At 47.9% G+C, this 19,257-nt stretch overlaps 1 protein-coding gene across 2 annotated transcripts in view; it reads left to right on the forward strand.

Moving 5' to 3' along the window:
* Positions 1–19,257, forward strand: part of OSBPL1A (oxysterol binding protein like 1A) — a 140,402-nt gene that overhangs the window by 86,024 nt on the left and 35,121 nt on the right. For both annotated transcript variants that reach the window (XM_029068555.2, XM_029068556.2), the window contains exon 15: positions 2,931–3,093. In XM_029068555.2, the coding sequence (XP_028924388.1) occupies positions 2,931–3,093 (163 nt within the window). The remainder of the gene's footprint in view (positions 1–2,930; positions 3,094–19,257) is intronic.

Genomic DNA, 19,257 nt, shown 5'->3' on the forward strand with positions numbered 1-19,257 from the left:
TTCTGAGAGACCCCTTGAAGTTGAGTGGATGTTTGGAGAGGGCCAGTGATTTCAAACTAAAGCTTTCAACCTCACAAAGAGAACGTACACCTTGCTGGTTGCATTGTTAGAGCTGAGGGGTGCAATACGAATGCAGTGGCAGTGTGTCCTGACCTTATTCATTCATTCAATAAATCATATCTATTGAGCGCTCACTGTGTGCAGGGCACTGTACTAAGCCCCTGGGAGAGTATAATGTAAGAATAAACAGACTCATTCCCTGCCCACAGCAAGCTTACAATCTAGAGCGGGGGAGACAGACATTGTATAAAAATGAAGAAATTACAGATCTGTACATCCAGGAAGGGGGAAGATCAAAGGGAGCAAGTCAGGGTGACACAGAGGGAATGGGAGAAGAGAAAAGGGGGAGCTTAGTTAGAGAAGGCATCTTGGAGGAGATGGGCCTTTGATAAGATTCTGAAGGGGGTCGGGGAAGAGCAATCATCTGTTGGATCCGCATAGGGAGAATTAGAGGGAAAGAGGTCCTCTAGGTGGAGGGAAAGAACTGGCACTCAAACACCGATGCTTATTGAGTGTTAATTGTGGGGAGAGCACTGAAATAGGCACTTGGAAAAGGACAATCCGACAGAGTTGGTAGGCACGATCCCTTGTCCGCGAGTGATTACCGACAGTGTTGGGCTTGACCGTTGGAAGCATGTCCAGAGATCTGCTGCCCACCCAAAGCTAGATCATATTCTGGAGTTGAGGATAAAGGTCCTATCAGTAAGCATTCTTATGACTATGGAATTTAAGTGCTTATTATGTGTAATGAGGCTCAGTGTCTTCTTCAATTGGCAGAAACCCCTAGTGCTAAACTGGATATTTTATTAATATATGTATACATATATGCCTCTCTATATATGTACATTTATATGCTATATATATATATATATGTACATATACATGTACGATGTAATGAGAAGATTCTGAGGTCACTAGTTTGTTTATATTCCTGTATATTACCAAATTACACAGACCAATCATTCAATCATATTTATTGAGTGCTTACTATATGCGGAGCACTGTACTAAGTGCTTGGAAAGTACAATTTGGCAACAAATAGAGACAATCCCTACCCAACAACAATCCCTACCCAACAAATTTTGTACACAGTTGACCCTTGTTTAATGCCGCTAATCCCGGTGATAATCATACAAGCGTTACAGGCAGCGTTTGGCCTTTTCGAGTGTGATTTGGTTAAACCACAATGGACAAACAGAGGAACAGGATCCCCACAACATGGATCTCAGTGGAACGTTGCGCAATAAATTGGGTATTGCTCAATGCGGCTCTGCTGGGAATTCTGTGAAAAGCAGATGACGAGATCATGTGGTAACCCTGTCATCTAATCATTAGCACTGCAAAGGGAGCCAGTTGCAACTGGTAAAACTTATTGTTAAAACTTATTTTCTAGAAACCGTCTTTAAGCGTTGGGGAACTTGTTCCTTCTGAGATACTTGTATAGCTGAGAAACAAGTGAAGTTGAGTAGCCTACTTGGTTTTCGCCTTCTAACACTTGATAAAAGCTTTTTTTCATTTTTCACCCTCTTTTGAGTGGCCCTCGATGTGATAGAAGTCATGTATTATTGTTTCAAACTAATTTTCCCCCAGCCCCATTAGTTCCCATTGAAATAGCTGTTAATGAAAGGTGATTTTTTTGAAAAACATGGAGGCTTGCAGGAGTGCAACTGTGCTATTTTAGGAGGAAGACCTGTATTTAAAATATCATTTGAACCATCTTTTAGTAAAAGCAAGAATTTAAAACATAATAGTGATGGTGATGGAATTTATTAAGCATACCCCTGGGCTAGGTACAGAGTTTTTTCTTCATATTGAAAATGGACCGGAACATCAGAGGAATTTTCACAATGAGGACATGTTGAATGGAATGTTGCTTTTAATTTAAAGTCAGTTAGAAAAGAGAGTCCTCAAATTTATAGCTCTAGCCAGCCAATGAAATAATTGAATTTGACTTCAGAATTAGAATTCAGTTTTGGAGTTCCGGTTCTTGGTCTATTTCTGTTGGAGCTGAAGTAAGAAAAGCAATAAGAAAAACAAAATTATAGAATCATTTTACTCATTCACCCATGCAGAACAGGAATACTTTCATTTTTGTCGTTGTCATTGAGCAGAACCCAGTTCAAGGAAGGGGCAGCTCTCAATCAGTGGTATTCATTGAGCGCTGGCTGTATGCAGAGCACTGGACTGAGCATTTAGGAGAGTACAGTATACCAGTCTTGGTAGACACATTCCCTGCCCACAAGGAGCTTACGGTCTAGGGGAGGACAGTGTTGGTAAGTTAAGAGCAATGTGGCCTGGTGGATAGAGCACAGCCCTGGGAGTCAGAAGGCTCTGAGTTCTAATTCCACCTCTGCCACGTGTCTGCTGTGTGACCTTGGGCCAGTCACTTCATTTCTCTGTGCCTCAGTTACCTCATCTGGCAAAAGGGGATCAAGTCCGCGAGCTCCATGTGGGACATGGACCGTGTCCAACCTCATTATCTTGTATCTACGCCGGGGTTTGGTGCAGAACCTGGCACCCACTAAGCACTTAACAAATACCATTAAAAGAAACAAAGCAAAAGCCCTGTGAGCCCTGTGTGGGACAGGGACTGTGTCTGACCCAATTAGCTTGTATCTTTCCCAGTGCTTAATGCACTGCTTGGCACATAGTAAGCGCTTAGCAAATACCATGGTCATTATTGGTAATAATTCCAAGAGAATTTGGAAATTTTTTATAAGGAAAATAAAATGCCAATCCATTGGGCGGTTTGAGCTCCACACCCCAGCCCGTCTAGGAGTAAGGAATAAGAAAGCTGAACACTGGGACCCGTCCCCAACCTCCCCTGCTCGAAGGCACGAGGCTTCATTCAGACATCTGCTTGCTTCTAGGTGAGGAATTTAAAATTGGAGCACGAACAAGAGAAAAACAAGATCTTGTCAGAAGCCTTGGAGACGTTGGCCACAGAGCATCATGAACTAGAGCAGTCTCTCGTTAAAGGCTCCCCTCCTCTCAGCATTCTTAGTGAAGAAGAATTCTATGATGCTCTTTCGGGTAAGTAAAGACTTCCTCCGGCTGCCGCCCTGCCTGAGCACCCGTCTTTCGTTGTCTTTTTAGCCAACCCCCGGTCCTCTTATCTAGCCCCACTAACCTATTTCTTTTTTCTTGGCTTGGGAGCTTCATTTTCCCATACTCGTCCAGCATTCCGTTTTTCCTATAGTGCTGTCTGTTCACTTCTAGAGTGATGTGAGCAAACTGGAAATAACCCAGCGGGGTATAGTTAGAGCCAAAGGCCAGGGAAGTGGAAGAAATGGATGAGGAAGGGCAAGAAAATTTTACCTCGGTGAAAGCAGTGTGGCCTAATGGAAAGAGCACAGCCCGGGAGGTGAGACGACCTGAGTTCTAGTGCCGGCCCTCTCGCTTGCCTACTGTGTTACTTGGGACAAGTCACTTCACTTCCTCTGCACCTCAGTTCCCTCATCCGCAAAATGGAGACTCAGTACCTGTTCTCCCTCCAAGACTGTGAGGCCCAAGTGGGACTTGATTGCTTTGTATCTACCACAGTGCGAATACGGTGCTTGGCACGTAGTAAGCACGTAAATCTCATTATTATTATTATTATTATTATTATTATCGTTATTGGAGCCAGAGAGGGAGTTGGGGAAGAAGACGAAAGCTCTCCCCATCTTCATTGCCCTCTTGAAATCTCCTCTCCTCCAATCTTCCCCAACAACTCTCTCATCTCCCCAGTTTTACTCTCCCAGCTGCCTCTTCACCAGTTCTCTGCCCCCTAAACACTAGTAAACTCACAACAGCCCAGAGTACCCCATCTCAGGAGGCTTATTCCCAAGATAAGTACAACTCATGTACCTTGTCCCCCTTTACCCTCTTCCTCCTGTCTGTAAATGGTTTTAAAGTTAGTCTCCCCCGGTAGAGGGTAAGCACTTTACTTAAAGATAGGGATCATGTCTATCCCTGCTCCCTCCCAAACAATCAGTGGTATTTCTTGAGCACTTACTTTGCACCAAGCACTGTACAAAGTGCTTGGGGGAGAGTACAGTATAGCAGAGTTGGTAAACACGTTGCCCGCCCACAAGGAGCTTCCGGTCTGGAGAGGAAGAAACTCCTACTTAGATTGTGAGCTTCCTGTGCCTACCTGACTGACTTGTATGTACCCCAGTCCTTAGTAAAGTGCTTGGCACATGGTAAGCACTTAACAAGTACTGGTATTATCATTATTGTTTACTCCGTTCTACTCATTCAAGCGCTTAGAACAATTTTGAGCACCCAGGAGGTACTCAGTACATAGTATTGATGATGACTCCTCTCCTGTTTTCGAACCTACCCACATCTCTCATTCATTCAGTTGTATTTATTGAGTGCTTACTGTGTGCAGAGCACTGTACTAAGCCCTTGGAAAGTACAATATGGCAACAGAGACAATCCCTACCCAACAATGGGCTCACAGTCTAGAAGGGGGGAGACGGACAACAAAGCACATCAAGTAGACAGGCATCGATATCGTCAATTTAAATAAATAGAATTACAGATATATGCACATCATTAATAAAATTAATAGAATAATAAAATAATAAATATGTACATATATACATAAGTGCTATGGGGTCCTGGGGTGGGTAGAGCAGAGGGAGGGAGAAGGGCGATAAGGGGAGGAGGAGCAGAGGAAAAGGGGGGCTCAGTCTGGGAAGGCCTCTTGGAGGAGTTGAACTTCAGTAGGGCTTTGAAGGGAGGAAGGCTGCTAGTTTGGCAGATGTGAGGAGGGAGGGTGTTCCAGGCCAGAATACTTCAATACTGCAATGGTCCTTTCATGAACCTGCCACCCACTCTCACCCCATCTCCTTTCTTGCATTCCTACTCATACTCCTGAAATTGTCTGAGTGATCAACCAATTGTACTTACTGAGCCCTGACTGTGTGCAGTGCACTGTACTAAACGCTTGGGAGAGTACAGTATAACGGAGTGGGTGGACACATTCCCTGCCCCCAACGAGTTTACAGTCTACAGTGGGAGGCAGGCATGGAGAGAAATAAATAAATTACAGAGATGGGCCAAGTGCCGAGGAGCTGAGAGATGGGGGTGGATGCCAACTGTCCAGTGGGTTCAGATCCGAGTGCCTCGAGAATGCCGAGGGTCATACGCATCCTGTTTCTTCATTTCCTCTTCCCCAGTTCCGTCCGTGACTCCTTACAATCAGATTTTCGGTCCCATGGCACCGTCAAACTTGTGCTCTCTAATAACCTCCGTATAGTCAAGTCCAAAGATGCTCCTCTCAGACCTTCCCCCTCCCTTTGATACTGCAGACCACTTCCTCCTTCTGGAATCACTGTCGGGTCCCTCTTTTGCTGACACGGTGCTGACTCCATACTCCTCTACTTCTCTGAATGCTCTTTAGGTTCGTTGGCTCCTCGTCTGTCTGTAATCCCCTACCCCTGGATTTTCTGCAGAGCTGTGTTCCTCAGGAGAAACAGCGTGGCGAGTGACGGTCTGCCGTGCCATTTTGCTTCTCTGGGCCTCAGTTACTTCTGTAAAAGGGATAGTAAGACCGTGAGCTCCACGTGGGACAGAGACTGTGTCCAATCTATTTGTATTTACTTAGTACAGTGCCTGGCATATGGCAGGCACTTAACAAGTACCTTAAAAAAAAGCCTCCTGCTCTTCTGTCGCTCACTGTGGCCTAGAGGGTAGAGCACAGGCCTGGGAGTCAGAGGACTTGGGTTCTAATCCCCGTTCCACCACTTGTCGGCCATGTGATCTTGGGCAAGTCACCTCCCTTCTCTGGGCCTCGGTTTCTTTGACTGTAAAATGAGGATTCCAACCCTGTTCTCACCTAGACAGTGGGATTCCTGTGGGGCAGGGACTGTCTGACCTGATTTGTTTGGATCTACCCCAGTGCTTAGAAGAGCGTTGGACACACAGTAGGTGCTTAACAAATACGGTCATTATTGTTACACTAGCTCAGGGAGCTTCTCTGCTCACAAGGCTTCAGCTACAGTCTGTCTGCCGTTGGCCCCTGAATCTCTCTCTCCAGTTGGGATGGGACGTAACTACGTCCCGTTGCCTTGTAGCACCCCTCCGCTCAACTGTCCGGCCCAGCCCACAAATTCTTCAGGCCCAAAACTGAACTCCTCATCTTCCCTCCCCCATCCTCTCTTGCGCCTAGCCTCTCCCAGCACTGCTGGTAACACACCTCCCAAATCCTCAACTCCTCTGTGTCTCAGCTCTTCCATGCCAGCTGCCTGCCAAATCCTGCTGGTTTCTCCCCACACAGCCTTTCCAAGATCCTCCTCTTCCCCTGCCTAGTCCCAGCTCTGATCCTAGCAGGAAAAGACTATTGCTCTCAGTCTTCTCCCTGGTCTTTGTTCTTGTCTGTCCGTCTCCCCCGATTAGACTGTAAGCCCGTCAAACGGCAGGGACTGTCTCTATCTGTTGCTGACTTGTTCATCCCAAGCGCTTAGTACAGTGCTCTGCACATAGTAAGCGCTCAATAAATACTATTGAATGAATGGTCTACTTGCCTCTTTCTCTCCCCAACTTCCCTCCCCACACCACTCTCCCTCCATTCCCCCCAAGCAAACTTTATCTCCCTCTCAACTCTCCCACCCCCAAACTCAAATCTGACACACCATAGCTCTCTCCCTGTTTACAAAGCTCCTCTGATATCCCACCTCCAACGAACCCTCCCCAAAGGATTCCCAAGACCCAGTCCGGCATCATCTCACCAGCTATTGGTGGTGTTTCATTCCCACCCTCTCGGGGTATATATGTTTATTCCAATGTACATCAGTCAGTCTATCGATGGTATTTATCAAGCGCGTACTGCATGTGCAGGGCACTGTACTAAGCACTTGAGAGAGTACTATTATTATTATCATTGTCAAGTGCCATCGAGTCATTTCAGATTCATAGCGACTCTATGGATATATTTTTTCCATAACATCCTCTCTCTTGCCATAATCTGTTCTTTCGTCGTCGTTGTTATGGTTTCTCTCCATCGAGCTGCTGGTCTGCCTCTTCCACATTTGTCCAGGACTTTTCCAAGCATTAGTGTCTTCTCCAGAGAATTAGTCCTCCCAATGACGTATCCAAAATACGCTCATCTAAGTCTGAGTCATATGGCCTTCCAAAGACCACACTGGCTTAATTTTGCTCCCACACCCATTTGTTTGTTTTTCGGGCAGCCCATGGTACAATTATACTGCTGTACAGCGGAGTTAGCAGACACACTCCCTGCCCACAGGGAGCCTACAGTCTACAGGTCTCATTTTGTCTTTTCTGTCGAGTTGTCCCCGACCCATAGCGACACACGGATACATCTCTCCCAGAACGCCCCACCTCCATCTGCCATCGTTCCAGTAGTGTATCCATACACTTTTCTTGGTAAAAATCAGGAAGCGGTTTACCATTGCCTCCTTCTGCACAGTCAGCTCGAATCTCCATCCTTGACTCTCTCCCATTCCTCTGCTGCCCAGCACGGGAGAGTTTTGACTTGTAGCAGGTGGCCTTCCTCCCGCTAGCCTCTGCCCAAGCTAGGAATGGAATGGGTAGGCCTCTGATGGACTCTCCCTCCCATAGTTGAGACTGGTAGAGTCCTGGAAACTCTCCAGCTGCCACCCTGAGAGGGGCACGGTCTTCGGAAACATTCACTAATTTGGAATACTCTCCCCTGCCTGGAGGTAAGCTCCTCTGTGGGCAGGGAACATGCCTCTCTGTTCTGCTGCACCTTCTCAACTACTAAGTAGAAGGCATTGGAGCTGACTGGCTGGTCAGTAATCCCCATCACTGCTGTTGAGCCACAGGATGGGATTGAGGAAACCAAGCAGGGATAGAAGATGAGCACTGTTGGAAACATGAAGGAGTCACCACCCCTCCTGTTGGGAATTTCCATTCTAATCCAGGCCGTGTCTCACCTCATCCTGCCCGCGCCAGTGTGTTTGTTATACTGAACTTTTAGACTGAAAGCTCATTGCGGGCAAGGAGTGTGTCTGTTGTATTGTCCTCCCCCAAGCACTTAGTACAGTGCTCTGCGCACAGTAAGCTTTCCACAAATTCCATGGACTGGCCGAGCCTTGAGTATTTTGCTTCTAGGATGAGATGCGGGTATTTGGGCGGGACTTTCCATTGATCTAATTGCAACAGATGTTTTTCCCGGACTCAGCCCTGCTCAGTGTTAAACGTCGTTGTTGTTTAGAATGTCCCTGTTTTTCAGGGTGGAAGAATGGTCTTTTAGATGGATCAGTGGGGAAGCAGCATGGAAAGGGCACAGGCCTGAGAATCAGAGGAGCTGGTTCCTACTCGCAGCTCCGCCACTTGTCTGCTGCGGGACCTAGGGCAGGTGTCTTAACTTCTCTCTGCCTCAGCCCCCTCATCTGTAAAATGGGGATTAAGACTGTGAGCTCCAGGTGGGTCAGGGACCATATCCAACCTGATTATCTTGCATCTGTCCCAGTGCCCACTACGGTGCCTGGCACATAATAAGTGCTTCATGGGACCGTTGAAGAAAAAAAAATCAATGATTTCCTGAGTGCTCGTACTGTACTAAGTTCAGTTTGGTCGACACAGGCTCTGCCACCACGGAGCTTACAGTTGAATGGAAGAGACGGATGTAAAAATAAATTATGAATAGGGGAAGCAGCTGACTGAGGATATTAGCGTAAGCGCTGTGGGGCTGCGGATGGCATATCAGCGGGCTTAATGGGTCCTGACCCAAGCGTAAAGGTGGAACATGCGTTTGAGTACAGCACTCTGCACATAGTAAGCGTTCAATCAATACCATTGAGTGATGAGGTTGGGGGATGAGAGGTTAGTCAGGGCAGGCTTCCTGGAAAAGGAGGTGATTTCAGTAGGGCTTTGAAGACGGGGGCAAGTCTGGTCTTCTTCGTCCCTCTGTGAAGATCCTTGCAGGGGTCAAAAGGGTCAGGGGTCAGTGAAAGAAGGAACCGGTAAAGAGGCCTTCGTCACCTCTCTGGACTGGAAGCTCATTGTGGGTAGGGAGGATGTCTATTATATTGTTCCGTTGTCCCCTCGCGAGCGCTTAGTACAGGGCCGTGCACAGAGTAGGCGCTCAATAAATACGATTGAGTAAAGGATCTCTCTCAGCAGGCTAAATGGCCTCGTAGCTTCATTGCCCAAACAAGGAACCTCCCTTCCAATTCGGATTGGATCCAGTACGTAGGAGACTTCAGCCGTTCTAAACATTTCTGGAATGCGGTCGGGGTGGCTGTTACTCAACTTGCCCTATTTAACTCTGGGGCCAGAGAGACAGGCCTCTCAGGGTAGCAGAACTCTCCCCGAGAGGTCACCGTGCTGAGCGGAGCGCGAGCCAGAGGAGAGGTGGCCAGCTGGGTTTCACGGCTCGCAAAAGTTGAAACTTCCCGGAAAACGGCGCATAGGATAAATAGGATAGGATAGGATAGCTCGCTTCGGCTGCCCTCCCGAGAACGGTGCCGAGATCCTGGGATGCCAGCTGTCGAAACCAAATTAATTCATCCCGGGGATCCTCGTTTGTGTGACCCGCTCCTTCTAGAGGGCATCTGATGACAAGTTGTCCTTGGAGTTGGAAGACGGTACTGCCCGAGGGTGATGTTTTAAGTGTGCGTGGGAACGGACGATAAGATGAACGCCGGACTGAGAGCATCTTCTGATTGCCCCTTGCTGCCCTGGGGCATTTAATAATTAATAATAGCTGTGGTATTTGCTTAGCGCTTCCTATGTACCAGGAACTGTTCTAAGCGCCGGGGTGGATACAAGGTAATGGGGTCGGACCCAGCGCCTGCCCCGCATGGGGCTCACAGTCCTCATCCTCATTTTGCAGATGAGGTAACTGAGGCACAGAGATGTGAAGGGGCTTGCCCAAAGCAGACACGTGGCAGATCAGGTCAGAGCTCACGTGCTCTGACTCCCCGGCTCGTGCTCTTTCCACTAGGCCAAGCTGCTTCTCTACCCATAATGCCTAGTGCCATTTTTTGTCACTCCTTTTTGTGTCAAGATGTTCCCCAAGCTCAAGTTAGTAGTACACCATTAATCCACTGGCTGAAGATTGAGGGGTAAAGGAGAAACAAGGAGAGGACAAAGGAAAGGGACTCTTCAGTTGATCAACGTAATGTTTTCGGTCCCAGTTTCTGAGCAGCTGGTGAAGACATTTCATTTCGATCACATAATGGTATTTAGTGAGTGCTTGCTGTGAGCAGCACACTGTACTAAGCACTTGGGAAGATACATTACTGTAATAACAGGAATGATGATGGTATTTGTTGAGGGCTTATGATGTGTCAAGGACTGTGCTAGCACTGGGGTAAATATAGGTTAATCATGTTGGACACAGTCCCTGTCGCACATGGGGCTCGCAATCTCAATCTCCATTTTATAGATGAGGTAATTGGGGCACAGAGAAATAAAGTGACTTGCCCAGAGTCCCACTGCAGACAGGTGGCAGAGCCGGAATTAGACCCCAGGTCCTTAAGACGCCCAGGCCCGTGCTCTATCCACTGTGCCCTACTGTAGAGTGGGTAGACATGACCTAGGTTGAAAACCCAAGACCTTATTTACCAAGTCGGCTTGAACACAAGCCTTTGGGACCAATTTCTCGAGAGCTAATCCACGATCAATCAGTGGTATTGATTGAGCTCTTACTATGTGTAGAGCAGTCAATCGTATTTATTGAGCACTTACTGTGTGCAGAGCACTTTTTGAAGTGATTGGGAGAGTATATAATACAACAGAATTAGCAGACACGTTCCCTGCTCTTAACGAGCTTACAGTCTACGGGGGAGACAGACATTGATATGAATAAATAATTCACGATATATAATTTAAAGATACGTACGTAAGGGCTGTCGCATCTGGGGTGGGGCAAATATCAAATGTCCAAAGTTCACAGATCCAGAAGCTAAACCTCACTGTATTTGCTTCTCCAAACCTTTGATTATGATGAAGCTGCCTCCAGCTTGATGAGTGTGGGTAATCTCCTAGTGGTATATATTGAGCACTTACTGTGTGCAGAGCACTCAAGTGACCGCTTATTGGGAATGGGTAGACTTGTTCCGTACCCAAGGGGAACTTACAGTCTAGAGGGGAAAACAGACTCTAATATAAATAAATAGGAGAGGCTGATCGTCTCTTTCCATATCCTTTCCCCCATCCGCATTTGTGATATACAGCTGTCTTGTATCTGCTTGGTGATTTTTAGAAACAAGATGAGATCAGTTGCTAAAGAAATACTTTCTTGCTAGGGTTTCCTTTTAGTGCTATTTTGGTTGAAGGGCTCATAAATAATTCACCATAAGATGCAATGGGGCATCATGGGAATGCCAGTAGAGAGCTCTCAAGTGAAGGAGGTCCTAGACTAGGAAGGCGTTTCAAAGTCTTCGAGTTATCCTCGGGCAGGATATTGTTATCACAGAGCAGAGAGAGGCCGCAATCCATGGGGTAATAATCGCAGGGGTGTGGGGCACGGCGACCCTCATGCCCAGTTGCCGGCACGGCTGTCTTGGCGAATTACCTTTAGTGAGGTCATGTGGATGTGTCGGACGGCCCGCCCGTACCCCGAAGGCCGGAGCGATGATGGCTTCTTCCAGGTGCTAGGCCTCTAGACCGGCTGCAAGTTCTTCATGGGCAGAGAGCTTGACTGCCAACTCTGTTGTAGCGAACCCTCCCCAGTGCTTCGTACAGTGCTCAGTGCGACTGACCGACTGTAAACCTGCTGTGGGCAGGGATTGTCTCTCTTTATTCCTGAATTGTACTTTCCAAGTGCTTACTACAGTGCTCTGCACACAGTAAGAGCTCAATAAATACGATTGAATGAATGAGTGACACACATACCTACACACACAAGCACCTTGATGCCAGGTCTCAACTGAGTGTGATTTTCTATCCCTCCGGAAGAACGGCAAAGGCGGGACGTAATTTGGTCATTAGTTATGGTGGTAAATTTACTGGTCTCCCTGAAGGTTTGATTTTTGCCCTGGGAGTTTCTGGATCTTTGCAGGATAGCCAGCACCCACTTGCCAGTTGCTGTGCTCCTATTTTTAAACACACAAAATGAAACTGTTCCTAGAGTTGCTTCCAGGGATTGTTTGTGCTTTAATTTTGTTTTCCTTATCTATGGAAAATGAGAAGCCAGCGTATCTAAAGGTTCTTATTGTGTAAAGGTTGGTTAGGCTGTATAAAGGATGGGAAGCCTTCTATCTGTATTTTAGGAGAATTCGTTTGAGAGTAAATGATAAATGTTATTTTTCACTTGGGTACCGAAGGTGGTGTTTTCTGCTTCGGTAGGTAAGGGAATTTAAAAACCAATTGAAGCAAACTCCTGTTATAATAACAATGATAATAATGGTGTTGAGTTTTCTACATTCCAAACACTGTTCTAAGCGCTGGGATAATCAGTCCCTGTCCCACGTGGAACTCACGGTCTTAATCCTCATTTTCCAGATGAGGTAACTGAGGCCCAGAGAGATGAAGTGACTCACCCAAGGTCACACGGCAGACGTGTGGCAGAGCCGGGATTAGAATCCAGGTCCGTCTGAACACCCCCAGCCCCGGACTCTAGCCACTAAACCATGGAGTGACTTGGCAACAGCTGAAAGACCCACTCAGTCAATCTGTAGTAATAACTTGAGTGCTTACTCTGTGCAGAGCACTGTACTCAGCAGTGGAGAACAGCAGGGCCTATTGGAAAGAGTAAGGGCCTGGGAGGGGACCTGCGTTCGAATCCCAGATCTCCCGATTGCCTTCTGCAAGTCACTCCCCTCGGCGAGCAAAGGGATCAGTGGTGAAAGACGAGAGCGAGACTTTGATTCAGTCGTATTTATTGAGCGCTTGCCGAGTGTACAGTACTATACTAGGCTCTTGAAAGAGTACAATGTAAAAATAGCCACATTCCCTGCCCAGAACGAGCTCACCTTCTAAAGGGGGAGATAGACGTTAATATAAATCAATTCTATTTATTATTATTAGTGATTATTACTCTATTTAGTCCGGGGATGCCCCCAACCCCCAGCAGACTCTCCATGCTCCAACCCCACCTCGTTGCTATTTTCAGCCGTGTTCTTCTGCTCCGCATTTAAGGAAGAGAGACGTCGTTCACGTCAAGGCCCTTTTCAGGCGACGCTTGTTTGATTCCCAAATTGGACGAAGGCAAAGGTTTCACACAGCCCTAAGCCAAAGCCTTCATGCCCGCTGGGCAGCTCAACCAGATTTTCCAATGAGCCAACTGTCAACCTGGTTCTCGGGTGTTGGGGGAGGCTCTCTCCTGTCCGGTTTTTTTTTTAAAAAGAACACCAAAAAAGCCCCAGAAACAGCAACCGTTGTCGGTAAAGCAGGATGGGAGTTTCCCACAGCCTGTCCCCTCAGATGCTCGGCATCTCGGACAAGAGCCCCTTGTTGTTGCAAATTCCAAGCATCACACCAAATTGGGCTTCAACTCCGTTCAGTCTTGGCCGGCGGAAGCAGCGCAACCCCCTCCCCGCTTACGCTCCCCTTCCCCCCGGGATTCTGTAGCCTGTCCAAGAGTCTGGCTGCAGGGGGATCAGCTGGTCCGTTGGAATGCCAACCCCGTCGAGCCGGAGGGAGCGATTTAGTCTTCAAGAAAGCTGCCCCTCCTCTGTGACGCGTTGCTCTTGGAAGTCAGGAGACCTGGCACCTCCAGTAACTGCTTCTCAAGTGTGACAGGTCGAAATAGTCTGTCGTTTTATAGACCGGGGGTTGTGACCCGAGGGGAATAATAAGTGACAATAGTAACTGAGGTATTTAAGTGCTTACTACGTGTTGAGCTCTGTATTAAGCGCCAGGGTAGGTGCAAGATCATCAGGTCCCATGTGGGGCTCTCAGTCCCGGCAGTGAGGCCCAGAGAGGTGAAGTGACTCGCCCAAGGTCACCCAGCGGACAAGTGGCGGAGCCGGGATTAGCATCCGGGTCCTCTGACTCCCTGGGCTGTGCTCTTTCCACTAGGCCACGCTACTTCTCTAGCAATCGATCGATCAATCAGCGACTATAAGCCTATTATGGACAGGGAACGTCTGCTGATTTCTCTTGTTTCTTGTCTCCTGAGCACTTAGAACAGTGCTCTGCACTTAGTAAGTGCTCAATAAAAACCACTGATTGATTAGTGGATAGAGCACGGGCCTGGGAGTCAGAAAGACATGGGTTCTAATCCTGGCTCCGCTACTTGTCTAATGTGTGACCTTGGGCAGGTCACTTCACTTCTCTGACTGTGAGCCCAATGTGGGACAGGAATTGTTTCCAACCCATTTCGTTTGTGTGTCTCCCCCTACCATCATTGCTTAGTATAGTGCCTGGCACATAGTAAGGGCTGAAAAATGACAATTATCATTATTATTATAGCACTGAGCTGAGTGCTTGGGAGAATCCAGTCCAGCAGAGTAGGTAAATGCTTTCCCCGCCCACAACAAGCTTCCAGTCTTGAAGGCCCAGCAGAGTAGTAGGGCCAAACCGGGGGAATGGGTTAGGATCCTGGATAGTCTGGGAAAGGCCTGGATTGTCTCTATCAGTTGCTGAATTGTATATTCCAAGCACTTAGTACAGTGCTCTGCACATAGTAAGCACTCAATAAATACTATTGAATGAATGAATGAATAATTATCCTGGCAGTGCAAGAAGAGTTTCAGTTGACTCGGAGACCATCAGGTGTCTATCAACTCCATAGTACTCTCCTGAGCACGTAATGCAGTGCTCAGCACACAGTAAGTGCTCAATAAATAAATGAGAAGCAGTGTCATCCAGTGGATCGAGCACGGGCCTGGGAGTCAGAAAGATCTGGTTTCTGATTCCGGCTCTTCCACTTCACTTCTCTGGGCCTCAGTCCCCTCATCTGTAAAATGAGGATTAAAGTTATGAGCCCCTTGTGGGGCATGGACTGTCTAACCTGATCAGCTTGTATCTACCTCAGCGCCTCCCACGGTGCCTGGCACAGAGTAAGCACTTAACAAATGCCATCTAAAAAAGAATAATAAACTAATTGATTGAGAGGGGTTGGGTCTCCCCGGGGGGAGACGTCTGGGTTTTTTTGGGTGGGCTCTGAACCCCAAGAGGACCGACCACCCTCTGGCATTCGGCCAAGTGATTTCTGAGGCGGAACGGGACTAGAGCTGAGCCCCTTCTATTTTTCCCAGAGGGACACCGAGCTAGGGTGGATGGAAGTTAATGCCTTGACGTTCTGGCCATTTAGATCATCTCCGTAGTTTTGTACAAATGTCCGTCTCCCACTCCTGGCTGTCAGCTCCCTGTGGGCAGGGAATGGGTCTACCAACTCTGTCATGTTGTTCTCTCCCAACGCTCTGCTCATAGTAAGCGCCTTAAAAATTGCCACTGGTTGATTAATTGATCAATTGATTCACCCACAGCGACTGGCCTTGTTAATGGATAGGTTGGAATGTCTACCCAAAATGGCCAAGGAAGGGGAAATTGATTCCCAAATATACTCTCCCATTAACTGGATCTTTGGTGTAGGAAATCTACAATTTATTTATATTAATGTCTGTCTCCCCCTCTCGACTGTGCGCTCACTATGGGCAGGAATGTGTCTGTTACTATATTGAATTCTCCCAAGCGCTTAGTACAGCGCTTTGCACACAGTGAGCACTCAGTAAATACGATTGAATGAATGAAGGAAAGAAATGAGAATGCAATCACTGTTGTTCCAGGAAGATTTTAGATCTCAAATTATGCTCACAGGATGCCAAGGTAGCTTTCGTAGCTTTGAAATCATATCCCGGAGGTGTGAAAAAAATCTTTTTAAAATCCTTCAGGCCCCCAAATCCTACGCCAGAGGGTGGTATGTCTGCCATCCATATTCTGGACCACGAATTACTTATTCCCTGTTACTTTAAAGCCTTTTAGAAGAAAGGAAATACCTCATCCCCTCCTCAAAAACCTCCCGTGTTTATTCACTTATTTTACCCCCAACTGATTAGTAGGAGGCAGGGAGGGGGGGAAAGAAAGAGAGAGAGCAATTTGCTGATTTTGTTAGAATGAGTTTCATCAGATTAACATCCAAACGGTTGATTGTCAGAAAATCATTGGCCTGTATTGAGCGCTTAATGTACTCAACACCTGGAAGAGTACACTACAGTATGAGAAGCAGCGTGGCCTAGTGAAAAGGGCACGGACCTGGGAATCAAAGGACCTGGATTCTAATCCTAGCTCGGCCACTTGCCTGTTGCGTGAACTTGGGCAAGTCACTTCACTTGGCTTGGCCTCAGATTCATCATCTGTAAAATGGGGACTCAATTCCTCAATTCAGAGACTCAATTCAGAGAAGCAGCGTGGCTCAGTGGAAAGAGCGCGGGCTTTGGAGTCAGAGGTCATGAGTTCAAATCCCGGCTCAGCCACTTGTCAGCTGTGTGACTGTGGGCAAGTCACTTAACTTCTCTGGGCCTCAGTTACCTCATCTGTACAATGGGGATTAAGACTGTGAGCCCCCATGTGGGACAACCTGATTCCCCTATGTCTACCCCAGCGCTTAGAACAGTGCTCGGCACATAGTAAGCGCTTAACAAATACCAACATTATTATTAATTCCTGCTCCCCCTCCTTAGACTGTGAGCCCCGTGTGGGGCAGAGATTGTGTCCAACCTGATTGTCTTGTATCAACCCCAGCACTTAGTACGGTGCGTGGCATATAGTAAGCACTTAACAAAACCTACCATTATTGTACTGGATTTTGGGAGGTTATTTCCTGCCATCCTTTAATCGATCCTATTTATTGAGTGCTTACTATGTGCAGAGTGCTTTACTAAGTGCTTGGAAAAGTACAACGCAGTGACATAGCGAGCACATTCCCTGCCCACAACGCGTTTACAGTCTAGAGGGAACTTAGAATCCTGGAAATGGATTTTCCCTAGTCAAGCTCATGTTTTACAAAACACTCTTTTCTGGGGTGTTCAGTACGAAGCTTGATGTGTGGGCTCCGAAAAGGAAGAGCATTAATCATTTCCCCACCCTTCTTTTCTGAGAAACAAAGTGGCCCAGTGGAGACAGCCCAAGACTCTAAGTCAAGAGCCCTGCATTCTAATTCCAGCTCTGATGTGTGGCTTCGGACAAGTCACTTCACTTTTCTGTGCTTCAGATTCCTCATGTTGCGCAGTGAGGATTAAATACCCCTTCTCCCGCTGACTTCCTGCCTTCGGGACATCTCTACTTGGATGTCCCACCGACCCCTCAGAATTCACGTGTCCCATACAGAACTCCTTATCTTCCCCCCCAAGCCCCGTCCTCCCCCACTTCTCCCCTGGACTCTCCCAACACCATAGGTGACACCACCGCCCTCCCTGCCTCACAAGCCCGTAACCTTGGCATAATCTTCGACTCATCTCTCCCATTCAGTCCATCACCAAATCCTGCCGGTTCAACCTTCGCAGCATCGCTAGAATCCTCCCTCTCCTCTCCCTCCAAACCACGTTAATCCAAGCGCTATTCCTGTCCCGCTTTGATTACTGAATCAGCCTCCTCGTTGACCTCCCCCCCTCCCCACTGCAGTCCGTGCCTCTCTCGGTTGCCCGGATCGTTATTCTACAAAAGCGCTGAGTTATTCTTACTGTGCCAGAGCCATAGGCCACTGGTCGGTGTTCTCTGTATACTCTGTGGATATGGGGTGGTTCCTCTAGAGCAAAGGCTGGGGCCCGAGTAGGAGACAAGCAGCCCCAACCAGGGCAAGGGTTGCTATGACCTCAATGGCCTTTTCTGCCCCTTGCCAACAGGAGAAGTATGGGTCATAAATAGTGATAATAATTGTAATCATCATAATTAGGGAATTTGCCAAGTGCTTACTGTGTGCCTGGCACTGTAGTCCGGGCTGGGGTAGATCCAAGTTTATCAGGTTGGGCACAGTCCATGTCCTACGTGGAGCCCACAGTCCAAGGGGGAAGGAGAACAGGGTTTTACCTCCCCTTTTTACAGAGGAGGAAACCGCCAGAGAAGTGAACTGACTTGCCTGAGGTCACTCAGCAGGCAGCTGGCAGAGCCGGGATTAGAACCCAGGTCCCCTGGCCCCCGGTCCCGGGCTCTTTCCATGAGGCCCCACTATTGCTGTTGGTTATTGTTTCCTCCCAGGTAACACATGTCACTTTAAAGTTGAAAGCTCTGGTGGCAGGTGGTGTTTAACGTGTTTAATGGACAAGGGAAAAGGAAGCAAACTGTCCTATTGGCGGTAACGTGACGTAGTGGCGAGAGAGAGACCAGTTTGGAGTCTGGGAGCTGACTTAACAATAATAACAATAATAATTGTGGTATTTGTTAAGCACTTCCTATGTGCCAGGCACTGTCCTAAGCACTGGGGTGGATACCAGCAAATTGGGTTGGACACAGTCCCTGTCCCACATGGGGCTTGCAGTCTCAATCCCCCTTTTACCGATGGGGGCACAGAAAAGTGAAGTGATTTGCCCAAGGTCACACAGCAGCAGAGTCAGGATTAGGACCTGTGACCTTCTGACTCCCAGGCCCGGGCTCCATCCACTACGCCACGCTGCTTCTGACCCACTGAGACCCTTCACACCAGTCACCTGACCTCTCGCTGCTTTGTTTTCCTCTCTGGGCACTTTCCTCACAGTGCCTGCCCGTGGCAAGGAACTGTGACACCATACTCGGCTCTTGGGTAGCCCCACAGGCGCATTCCCTGTGCCCACAAGGAGCTTACATTCCGATGAGGGAAGGCAGAGATGAAAATATTTACCAACAGTGAAAATCCGAGTAAACAAAATGGAATGTTCAATCCAAACACACACACACATATACATACGGCGTAGATGTGTGGGACAGGAACCGAGATGGCTGGAAACAAATATATAAGGAGAGGAGGTGGCTTTTGGGTCTGGGTACCGTGGGTGTGGATAATCAGTGGGGGAAGGCTCGTTGGAGGATGGAGGGTTTTAGGAGGAGGATTTGAAGGAGGAGAGGACGGAGTTCCAGGCCGGCGGGTCAGCAGCAGGAGACGGGTGAGGAGACAGCGGGATACGGTTGGGAAGGAACCAGGAGTACCCACTGAAAAGCAGCTTGCGCTCTTTCTTCAGGAACAAAAAAATAACCTTGGAAAAAAGTAGCTGCCGATGGTGTTTTGGCCTCGGTCTGTAAGATCTCCCTCTGCGACTGTCTCAGTCCGATGCCCGGTAGAGAAACCGAGGCTTAAGTGGCAGAGCCAGTAAAATGAAGGCTTAATGGAGGGTCTGTGATCTCCAGCCTTTGTCTGTA

Source organism: Ornithorhynchus anatinus, chromosome 7, assembly GCF_004115215.2.
Source record: "Ornithorhynchus anatinus isolate Pmale09 chromosome 7, mOrnAna1.pri.v4, whole genome shotgun sequence".
Classification (NCBI taxonomy): domain Eukaryota; kingdom Metazoa; phylum Chordata; class Mammalia; order Monotremata; family Ornithorhynchidae; genus Ornithorhynchus; species Ornithorhynchus anatinus.